The 11801-nt window shown below is 48.0% G+C and overlaps 1 protein-coding gene across 2 annotated transcripts in view; it reads left to right on the top strand.

Annotated features, from left to right (window-relative positions):
• Arhgap39 (Rho GTPase activating protein 39) overlaps positions 1-11801 on the top strand; it is a 93752-nt gene that overhangs the window by 73762 nt on the left and 8189 nt on the right. For both annotated transcript variants that reach the window (XM_005354134.3, XM_005354135.3), the window contains exons 5-6: positions 4743-6096; positions 6955-7516. In XM_005354134.3, the coding sequence (XP_005354191.1) occupies positions 4743-6096; positions 6955-7516 (1916 nt within the window). The remainder of the gene's footprint in view (positions 1-4742; positions 6097-6954; positions 7517-11801) is intronic.

Raw genomic sequence — 11801 nt, 5'->3', positions numbered from 1 at the left:
GTGAGGTCTGGGGACAGGAATAAAGTATATGAGATTCAGATATTGTCTGTTCTTAAAGGAGGCCTCATCCGTCTGTGACTTAGAGTCTTGCATGGGACTTGGGCTTATACTGAGGATGCATCAGGACTCCATGGAGGTTCTTTGGCTCAGTGCACATAGCACTGCCTACCTGATAGAAGGCAAACACACTTTTGCCTGCTTGTTTTCTGATGCCGTGACCATTTGGTGATCAGGATAGAATGTATTATCAACCCTTGGACCTTTCTTCTGCCTTTGATTCTCTTGATATTTGTTCCTATCTCTGGCAACTCAGAACAGAAACCATGGGAATGGGAGCCTTTTCTGAGCCAGCCAGTCATGAGATCTCATCAGGCCACAAGTGGACAGCCACAAAGTTGTGCCCTGATTTTGTGAGTGGGCCTGTGTCTGACACTCTCGAATAGGCAAAATCCTTCTTCACCTGCCTATACTGGAAGGTGTGGTCTTATCACAGAACAGGCTTTCCCTTCCTTAGGACACTAACTTGCCTTTGACTTTTCCTGACCCCTAGGATAGCTGGAGAGGCTGGACCAAATACACAGAGTAGACTGGAGTCATTAGAGATGTCCTGAGCAATGAGATCTGGGGTCTAGGCTTTGGGTATGCTCACTGTGCTTAAGCCACCAAGACTATAACTGTCTTTGAGTTTCTCCTAGCCCTGGAAGATAGAAGCCCATGCTCTCTCCCAGGAGGAGAGGGTAGCCAATGCATAGGACATCCCCATTGCATAAGCCCAGCCTCAGTCAGCTCAGGCCCAAGCAGGATTCTAGGCTTAAAGGAATGGAGCGGGAATTGACATGAAAGCCTCCTTCCTGGTGACGATCTCTCCATGAATCCAAAAGTGCTGTGCAAGCTGCCAAGGGAGAAACCAGTCAGTAGTCCTGCCCAGCTTGTCAAGCCTGGTCAGCCTGGCAACACATCTCCAGTAGTGCAGTAGTGGGACTAACTACATCTTGGGGGTAACCAACAGCCATCTAATTAGACTTAAGGCCTAGTCTGTCAATAGTAGGGATTCATGCCTGGTAGTGTTAACCTGTGCCTGGAAGGTCAGGTACCCTAGGGGAAAACCTATTACTGCCACTTTTCTAAACAGTGTAATGTCTGAATACTTACTGTATACACACAGGTCAGTATAGCTCTCACCCCTCATCAGAGGAGCTTCTTCTTTGGTTTGGGTTGAGTTTTTTGAAACAGAGTTTCACCATGTAGCCTTTGCTGGCTTGAAACTCACTATGTAGACCATGCTGAACTTGAACTCACAGAGATCCTCCTGCCTGGAATTAAAGGCATGAACCTTCATACCCTTCAGAGACACTTCTTTTTTTCAGTAAATAGAAACCCTTTCTGGCTGGTCTCTGCCTTAACTCTTTGGAAAAGGAAAGTAGCTCAAGAAATGAAGATCTGGGGCTGGAGAGATGACTCAGGTTAAGAGCACTGGCTGCTCTTCTAGAGGTCCTGCAATCACATGACGGCTCAGAGCCATCTGTAGTGAAATCTGGTGCCCTCTTCTGGCCGACAGGCATACAAAGAGGCAGAATGTTGGATACATAATAAATAAATAAATCTTTTTTTAAAAAAAAAAAATGGAAGAAGCTGGGCATTGGTAGCACACGCCTTTAATCCCAACACGCAGGAGACAGAGGCAGGTGGATCTCTGTGAGTTTGAGGCCAGCCTGGTCTATTGAGTGATTCCAGGACAGGCTCCAAAGCCACAGAGAAACCCAGTCTTAAAAATCCAAGAAAAAGCGAAAAAAAAAAAAAAGACAGAAATGAAGAGCGGTTGAGGTGGCTGAAAGTGTGACTGAGAGAGAGGCTGGCACCCATTCTCCAGACAGTTTGTCATCTGAGAGTGAATGAGGACGCAAGAAAAAATTTTTGAAAAAGATGAGGGTCATGTGTACCTGGCAGGTAAATGGACAGATATTATTTTATTTGGGACTGTGCTGCTCTCAAGGTCCATAACCACATCTTCTAAATTTGATAATGAGTTGGCTACAGTAGTACAGGCCTATAATCTCAGCACTCAGGAGGTGGAAGCAGGGTGATCAAGAGTTTAGTGTCATTTCAGCTACAGAGCAAGTTTGAGGCCAGTCTGGGCTGCATTAAATATTGTCTCAAGAAAAAGGCGGGGGGATTGTGTTAGAACAGAAAATAGTAGGGGAAGACCAACTTGTCACCTCCCTGTGAACCCACTGTTTGACTGTCAGTAGTATGTTCGTGCGGTACACTTTAGCATTCTAGGTTGAAGATTTACCACCTAATCCTTACTACTAGACTGCCACATGAGGAAGTTAACTTAGGTTGCAAGGAACAAAACATTCAAAGATATACCTAAAGAAATTATGAAAAGCCAGACATGGGCTTGTACCTCTGATCCCAGCATAAAGGAGGCAAAGACAGAGATAAGCAGATCTCTGTGAGTTTGAGGCCAGGCTATAGCATAGTCTACATAGCAAATTCTGGGACAGGCAGGGATATGAAGAGAGATCGTGTTTCAAAATGATGATAAATTATGAAGATTTAAGCCAGTCAAAAGCACGAGGAGCCAAAAAGGTAACTCAGTGATTGAGAACTCTTGCTCTTTTTCTAGAGGACCTGTGTTCACTTCCCAGCACCATCGTGGGGCTTGTTATAGGGAGAGGGCCTGCTTGTTCTTCCCTGCCGCCCAGCTAGCTTAGCCCCGAAATAACCACACAGAAAAGTGTATTAACTAAATCACTGCTTGGCCCATTATCTCTAGCCTCTTATTGGCTAACTCTCATATCTTAATTTAACCCATTTCTATTAATCAGTATATCGCCACATAGCAGTGGCTTGCCGGGAAACATTCAGCATGTCTCTAGTGACTCCATGGCATCTCTCCCCTACTCCGCCTTTCTTCCAGCATTCGGTTCTGTCTTCCCTGCCTGCCTAAGTTTTGCCCTATCAACTAGGCCAAGGCAGTTTCTTTATTCATTAACCAATGAAAGCAACACACAAACAGAAGGACCTCCTACACCAGAGGCTCTCACCTGTCTATAACTCCAGTGCCTAGAGATCAGGTTCCTCTTCTGGCCTCATCGGGCATGGATGTACATGTACACAGATATATACATGCAGGCAAAACACCTATGCAGCGGATCTCTGTGAGTTGCGGATCTCTGTGAGTTCGAGACCAGCCTGGTCTACAGAGCTAGTTCCAGGACAGGCTCCAAAGCCACAGAGAAACCCTGTCTCGAAAAACAAAAACAAACAAAAAAAAAACACCTATGACTTGAAATGAAAAATGTAAAGTTTCAGGTGTAGAGATGCATGCCTGATGTCATAGATTTTATTTGCTGCATTTGTTGAGGGGGATTGCTGGAAGTCACACCTAGAACTATATGCATACAAGTGCTTTTCATTGGGCTACATCTCCATACCTACTACGTTTGTCTTTGGTTTTCAAGATAGAATCTCAGTATTCTACTGGCCTAGAACTCACTTTGTAGAACAAGTTGGCTTCCAAGTACTAGAAAGGCTTCCACCTTTCCAGTCTCAAGATTAATCTGCTTAAAAACAGATTGGATAAATACCTCAGTGGTTAAGAGCACTGGCTGCTCTTCCAGAGGATCTGGGTTCAGTTCTCGTTGCCTGTATGGCAGCTAGAAAGAGTCTGTAACTCCAGTACTAGGAGATCTGTTGCATTCTTTTGGCCCTGACAGCCACTGCATGCACATGGTGTACAGATAAATATGCAGACAAAATACCTATATACTTTTAAAAGATAAGCAGAAATGAGTGTGATAGTAGACACCTCTAATCTTAGCACTCGAGGCAGAGGCAGGAGAATCTCACATTCAAAGCCAGATATAGCCACACGGCCTTTCTAAAATAAGCAAACAGCATAGTTAAGTAGAACACTAGTAAATATAAGACAGATGAGAAGAGATGGAGAAGTGAGAAATTTAGACCATCTCATGATAACTGAATGGTGCACAGTGAATTGTATTGGAGTCCCAGAAGAGAAGAAAAAAGTAAACATGATATTTGAAATCACAGTAGCTGGTTTTCGAAAACTCATAAAAGATTATTCAGCCAAATTCAAAAGGTATTGGAAACCCTAGTCAGAGGATCACTTCAGCGGTCTGAGGGGAGAGCAGGAACATCTTTCTTGGAATACTGTTCCAAGCTTCTTGGTACTTCAAGCATGAGATGCCGGGCTTTTTCTGACCTCAGGCCTATGGGACAGGACATATATAAGCATTGTGTCTGATGTCCTTAGGGGCAGTACCATCCACTTAGTAAGCAAAAGACATTCAGAAGATGCCAGATACCCACCATAACCTCCCTGGTAAGGGACATTTGTGAGTGCCCTTGACCTGATAGAGGTATTAGTAGGGAGCTGAGAGAAAAGCAGGTATCTTTCTGCCAAAGTAAAAGTGGTGATCAAAGCAAGGGGAAGGCCACAGGAGCCATCTTTTGAAACTGGACCCTGCGGTATTCATATGGTAGGTATAGGTTTGGACTCTTCTGATACCGGAGCCATTGACTGGCACCTCCAGAAGCAGTGCTCTGCCTGGTACTAGACTGAGTAAGAAACAGCTCTGAGGTGGAAGAGCTCTAGAAAGAGCACAAGACCATTCCAAACGGACCTAAGCATGAGGAATATGCTGGGAAAGTCTCAGGCTGCATGGTGGGGCTAGACTTAATTCTGCCAATAACTGGTGTCACTCTCCATGCAGGACCTCCTCACTGCGGTGGAACTCTGGTAACAAGGAACGCATGCTCATCAAGGTTGCTGACCGTGAACCCAGCTTCCTCACTCCCCAAGGCAATGGCTATCCCTCAGACAGCCAGGTGGGAGGGCATCACCGCAGACCCTCTGGCAGCCAGCACTCACCTAGCCTGCAGACCTTTGTCCCTGACACTGATGGCACTGTCTTCTTTCCAGAGAGGCGGCCCTCACCCTTCCTCAGGAGGGCTGAGCTCTCTGGAAACTGTTCTCCACTATTGATGCAGCCCCGAAAGCCCTCAAGTGACTCACAGCCTTCCTCCCCACGCTATGGATATGAGCCCCCACTCTATGAGGAGCCTCCAGTGGAATACCAAGCCCCCATTTATGATGAGCCCCCCATGGATGTACAGTTTGAGGCCAATAGCCCCTACCAGACTGGCTCACCACAGAGGTCACCAGGCCGAAAGCCCCACCCATTCCTGCAAACTGCTAAGCAGACCCCGACTTCACCTTGCCAACAGCTGATGCGCACCAAGCAGAAGTGCCCAGAGCGCTTTCTGAGCCTGGAATATAGCCCTGTGGGCAAGGAGTATGTGCGGCAGCTGGTGTATGTGGAGCAGGCAGGTTCCAGCCCCAAGCTTAGAGCTGGGCCCAGGCACAAGTATGCACCCAACCCAGGTGGTGGCACGTACTCCCTGCAGCCCAGCCCCTGCTTACTGAGAGACCAGCGCCTGGGGGTCAGGTCTGGAGACTATAGCACCATGGAAGGGCCCGAGTCACGCCCAAGCCAACCACCTACACCACTGCCCCAAGCCCAGGAGGATGCCATGTCCTGGTCCAGTCAGCAGGACACCATGTCTTCCACAGGTTACTCCCCAGGCACTCGTAAGAGGAAGAACAGAAAGCCTTCTCTGTGCCAAGTCCCTAGTACCTCATCCACTGATGGTCCTGGGGACCTTCTAGAAGAGCAGCCTCTGGCTGAAGAGCATTCTCCATGCAGGTCCAGCCTTACGCCAATAAAGGCTGAGGCAGACCTAGTACGAGGCACACCTGAGCCCTTCCTGGCACAGGCCCGACTGGCCTGGGAGGCACAACAAGCCCACTTCCACATGAAGCAGAGGGGCAGCTGGGACTCCCAGCAAGATGGCTCAGGGTATGAAAGTGATGGCGCTGTCCCATTGCCCATGCCTGGGCCTGTGGTACGAGCATTCAGTGAGGATGAGGCATTGGCACAACAGGACAACAAGCATTGGAAGCGGAGCACCTTTGAAAAGCTTGGCTTCCCCCAGATCCTTCTGGAGAAGAGCATCTCTGTGCAAACCAACCTGGCCTCGCCGGAGCCTTACCTCCACCCCTCACAGGTGAGGGCATGGGGAGGGCGGAAGGGAGCTCTGGGCCACCAGACATCAGGGCAGCACAGGCAGAATGGGGCCTGGGTGTGCCTGGCATCCATGGCATGAGTGTGACACCTGGAGGTTTTAGAACCCGAGTCTCAGACCTCGTGTACCAGTTGTCAATGAGGGTCCACCTGTAGGCTGCCACACCTGCCTGAGTGTCTGTTTTCACAGCTCTGCCCTCTGGAATCCACCAGGTCCCAAGATTTGACACTGACAGTCTCACTGTTGCTTCCGGCTCCATTATCCATGCTAGTTTGCTACATCTGCCCAGCAGCAGTAGAGCCCACAGAAGGTGGAGTTAGAACCCAGAGGCCTCCTCTAGATGGTGTGGCAGGTTTAAATCCACCCACTGGGGAAGGCTTCAGTGAATTCTGGGAAGCAGCTGTCTTGGGTCCTCACATGGCTTCAAGGACAAAGTTACCATTTGAGAAGGGGCTCTGATTGTATAGGCAGAGGGAGGGACCAACAGGGTCAAGCCCTAGATAAGTGATAAAAGAGCCAGTCCTCCAGCACTAGGGTCCCAGGGTCATGCAGAAGTGGGAATAGAACTGGTAGCTTGGTAGCTTTGCCTGTAGGAGGCAGTTGCTGGCCTTCCTTAAAGGTGTCAAGATAAGTTTGTATCCCCGTCTAAGATACCTTGTACCTCCCTCACCCAGTCAGGTTTCCTGAGAACAAAGACCAAGGCTATTACTCTATCCTCAGCCTCTTGGTCAAGTTGAGACTTGCCTGACTGGCTCACACCTCTCAGGGTTATAGTCCAGCTGGGCCCATTTGCCTGCTCAGCCCACCCTCTGATGGCCCAGTCCCGTTTGTCCTTCCCAGTCTGAGGACCTTGGTGCCTGCGCACAGTTTGAGAACAGCCGGCAGAACCGCAATGCAGTACCCAGCTCCAGCTGTGTCTTCCCCACCTTCACACTGCGTAAGCCCTCCTCAGAGACAGACATCGAGAACTGGGCCTCCAAGCACTTCAACAAGCACACCCAGGGTCTCTTCCGGCGAAAGGTGTCCATAGCCAACATGTTGGCCTGGAGCAGCGAATCCATCAAGAAGCCCATGATTGTGACCAGTGACCGGCATGTGAAGAAGGAGGCCTGTGAAATCTTCAAGTTAATCCAAATGTACATGGGTGACAGGCGAGCCAAGGCTGATCCACTGCATGTGGCCCTGGAGATTGCCACCAAAGGCTGGAGTGCACAGGGCCTACGGGATGAGCTGTACATCCAGCTATGCCGGCAAACCACAGAGAACTTCCGCCTGGAGAGCCTGGCCCGTGGCTGGGAGCTCATGGCCATCTGCCTGGCCTTCTTCCCACCTACCCCCAAGTTCCACTCCTACCTGGAGGGCTATATCTACCGGCATATGGACCCCGTTAATGACACCAAAGGTAAGGCCCAGCATGTGGGACCCTCAGCACCCCAGCTTTGCTACTGCCGAGGTAAGGGCTATGGAGAGGGCTCCTAGCCATGCTGGGTAAAACCGGCCAGTTCCAAGAAGATACACAGTCCCCTGGAAGACCCCAGACCCGTGTTTCCTCTGACTTGTAGGCCTCTTCAGAGAATCCTATCTGGAACTCTGAGAAGAGCCTAGGTAGACCTGGCAGAAATAAGGATATGTAGCCTTGTATATACTCTGCTCCACACCTACCAGGACAGGTATTGTCAAGGTCCTATACCCTTACCATGCTCTATTTTGTTATTCTGTTGTTAGAGAAGATGTTCAGGGAGACTCATGCTGTCTTTTGTGTGGGGTCTGGGCCAATAACCTAAGCAAGGAAAAACATGGTGACCAGGATGTGTCACCGAGCTCCAACCCACAAGCCCATCACATATAAGATCATACGAGATCAGTCAGCGAGGCATTATGAGCTGTGTTGCCCTGTGAGGGCAGAAGGTAGTATACTATCATAGGTCTCTTGCTTGCCTGTGACTGCCTAGGGCCAAGTACAAGGCCCACAGAGATAGCCCATGGTTCTGTCAGCTAGACAGTTGCTCTGAGCCCTAGGCTAGCTAGAGTGGGCACAGGGCAGAATATAGGTAGCTAGCTGTGTGGCCATCTTCTACCTCAATAGTTACAGGTACCTGTGGAGTATAGCCACAGAACTGATGTCCAGATGGACACCCACATGCTGAAACACACACAGTAGTGCGCATTGCTCCTTAGGAGGAGAAGAGTCTGTCTTGGACTAGAAACTGAGGTCCTGTTCAGGGCCTCTAGGCCTTGTCCCCAGCAGGGATGGGGAAAGCAGTCTTCATAATACTGTGGGGTAAGTGTGTGCACATGAGGACAGGACTGAAGCTGCGTGACTTGAGCAGGCTCCTGGGGAAGGTGTGCAGGGCATGGGTACCATGTTGTACCTCAGCCACTTGGGAATGAAATTTCAGAATACATGGAATTTCTACCCCAGGCATGCTCTTTTTGCCATAGGTCCTGGAAGATGCGTAGCCTTGCACATGGTCTATGTTCCCTTGCCTACACTGAGGGCCAAAATCAGGTTCCAAGCAGCTTGGGCCTACTATAGGCCTTAGTGGGCAACTCAAGAACCCCAGTCTTTGGTCCTCTTAAGCTTTTCTGAGCATCAGGGGAATCCTGGAAGCTGTTTTGTTGACCTCATAGATCACTTCCTTGTCCTCTTTTAAGGGGCCTTCAAATTTATTTGAGCTATAGGTTAAGAAAATGTCCCTCTACTGCCTAGCACAGTGTGAGGCCCATAGTATACCACAAGAGTATACTTGAGTGAGTCCATGAGCCACTGAAGACGTGGGAGATGATCCGAGGCTTAGAAATCCCTAGGTCAGCCGGGCGATGGTGGTGCGCGCCTTTAATCCCAGCACTCGGGAGGCAGAGGCAGGCGAATCTCTGTGAGTTCGAGACCAGCCTGGTCTATAGAGCTAGTTCCAGGACAGGCTCCAAAGCCACAGAGAAACCCTGTCTCGAAAAACCAAAAAAAAAAAAAAAAAAAAAAAAAAAAAAAAATCCCTAGGTCAGCTACCCAAGAAGACTGTAACTGAGCTATTTCTGTAGGATCTCCTGTGATACTACCCTTCACACAGAAGTGTCTGTGGATGCCTCTTTCCCAGTGTGTAATACACATGGTGTCATGGCTAACAGAAAGTAAGGAGATGGCTTTAGCCTGTGGGCTGGGGTTTGACAGCACCCTATTTAAGGCCCATAAAGCCTTATCTCTGGATGCTTGAATGGTAAGCAACCAACTTGTGCCTTGCATCCAGGCCGTGGGGCCTGGGCTCCTCTCACTGTCAAAACCTTCATCTCCATCTCGGGATTGCCTCAAGTTTGGCTGTGTGCAACTTTGCTTGGCCTGGAGCCCAGAAGAGACCTCTGCATACAAGCTGATCGTCCCTTTTCAGCAGGCATGTTTAAGAATATGGTCCTCGCCGGGCACCTATAAAGCCAGCATTCAGGAGGCAGATACAGAATTGAACTTTTTGGGTTTTTTTTTTTTTATTTGTTTGTTTTCTGGTTTTTTGAGACAGGGTTTCTCTGTGTAGCCCACACCATCCTGGAACTCACTGTGTAGACCAAGCCAGCCTTGAACTCAGAGATTTGCCTGCTTGTGCCTCCCAAGGCTGTGATTAAAGGCATGCAACACCGCTGCGAGGTTGCTATTTCATATTTTTTTTAAGTAATTTGTTTATTTTTATTTTATGTGCATTGATGTTTTGCCTATGTGCATGTCTGCATGATCTATGCTGAATCTCCTAGAATTGGACTAGATTGAACCTAGGTCCTCTATAGACCGAGATCCGCCTGCCTCTGCATCCCTAGTGCTGGGATTAAAGGCATGTGCCACCATCACCCTGGGGTGTGTGTGTGTGTGTGTGTTTGTGTGTGTGTGTGAACAAGAGTTACAGTTATGAGCTGCCATGTGGGTGCTGGGAATTGAACCTGGGTCCTCTGGAAGAGCACTCCATATTCTTAACCGCTGAGCCATCTCTCCAGCCCCTTACTCCATATTTTTTAAGACTTTCCAATGTCTAGCTAATGGTGGTGAAAAGCTTTCTATGGTGGCACACACCTGTAATTTCAGCACTTGGAGGCTGAATTAGGAGAAGCATACATTTAAGCTCAACATGATGACCCTAACATTAGTAAAAGCTACATGGCGAGACACAATCTCAAGAACAAAAGACATGAACAGGGTTTGGAAAGGTGGCTCAGTGGTTAAGAATATATAGTGCTCTTGCAGGAGTACCGAGTCCGATTCCCAGCACCCACATTTGATGGCTCTTAGCCAACTGTAACTCCAGTTCCAGGGAATCTGATGCTTCTAGCCTCTGGCCTCTGTGGACACTTGCACCTACATAAACATACAACACATATTTCATGCACACATACATACATTCGTGCACAAACATGCTTATTAAAAAGGTCTTTAAAATTAGACCTTGTCTTAGATATTGTTCTGCTGTGAAGAAACACCATGGCCAAGGCTATTGTTTTTTTGTTGTTGTTGTTTTGTTTTTGTTTTTGTTTTTTTTGGTTTTTCGAGACAGGGTTTCTCTGTGGTTTTTTGGAGCCTGTCCTGGAACTAGCTCTTATAGACCAGGCTGATCTCAAGGCTACTCTTGAAAGCATTTCCAGGGGGGGCTGGAGAGATGGCTTAGCGGTTAAGAGCACTGACTGTTCTTCCAGAGGACTTGAGTTCAATTCCCAGCAACCACATGGTGGCTCACAACCATCTGTAATGAGATCTGGCACCCTCTGGCCTTCAGGCATACATGGAGGGAGACTTTCTATACATAATAAATAAAATCTTAAAAAAAAAAAAAAAAGAAAGCATGTCCAGCGCCCTCTCACACTGGTAATGACTAATCTGACACTGTGATTAGTGCAGAAGAGCAGCGTGCTGGAGGACTTCCCACCACTAGCTTGTTACAGATCTGGAGTAATCCAGTCTGGTCTGTATGTGACCATCACAGAGGTTCAGAAACAGTCCCACTCAAAAGCAGGTCAGTGAATAAAGGGAGGCCTTCCTCAAATGGTGCTGTAGCTTTGGCGCGTGTCCTGGAACTAGCTCTTGTAGACCAGGCTGGCCTCAACTCACAGAGATCTGCCTGCGTCTACCTCCTGAGTGCTGGGATTAAAGGCATGCACCACCACTGCCCAGCTGAGGAACTGGATTTTCAAACACAAAAGAAACTAATCCCAACCTTTGCTTGCACTGTATGAAGAATTGGTCATAACTCAAAATGGGTCATAAACCAGACAGTCATGGTAGCATACTTTTTAATCCCAGCACTCAGGAGGTATAGGGAGATAGATCTCTAGTCCAGCCTGGTCTACAGAGGGAATTCCAGTACAGCCAATACTACATAGAGATATGCTGTCTAAAGAAATTTTAAAAAGTGAATTTTGCAGGAAAATGGATAGAGCTAGAAAGCATTATTTTGAGTGAGGTAACCCAGACACAGAAAGACTGTTATCACATGTACTCACTCATAGGTGGTTTTTAAAAGAAAACCAGCCACAAACCACAATCTCCTGAGTAAATTGGGAGCATGGGCACCTTGGGGGAGGGTTGAAGAGGGGAGGGAAGCAGAGAAAAATATAAAACTCAATAAAAATCAATTTTAAAAAGGGGGGAAGAAATTAAAGAAGGATCTCTGTGAGTTCAAGACTAGCAAAAGCTAGTTCTAGAACAGGCTCCAAAC

Source organism: Microtus ochrogaster, chromosome 15 (genome assembly GCF_000317375.1).
Source record: "Microtus ochrogaster isolate Prairie Vole_2 chromosome 15, MicOch1.0, whole genome shotgun sequence".
Lineage (NCBI taxonomy): Eukaryota > Metazoa > Chordata > Mammalia > Rodentia > Cricetidae > Microtus > Microtus ochrogaster.
Note: the sequence above shows the minus strand (reverse complement) of the source record. Positions and strands in the feature narration are given on the sequence as shown.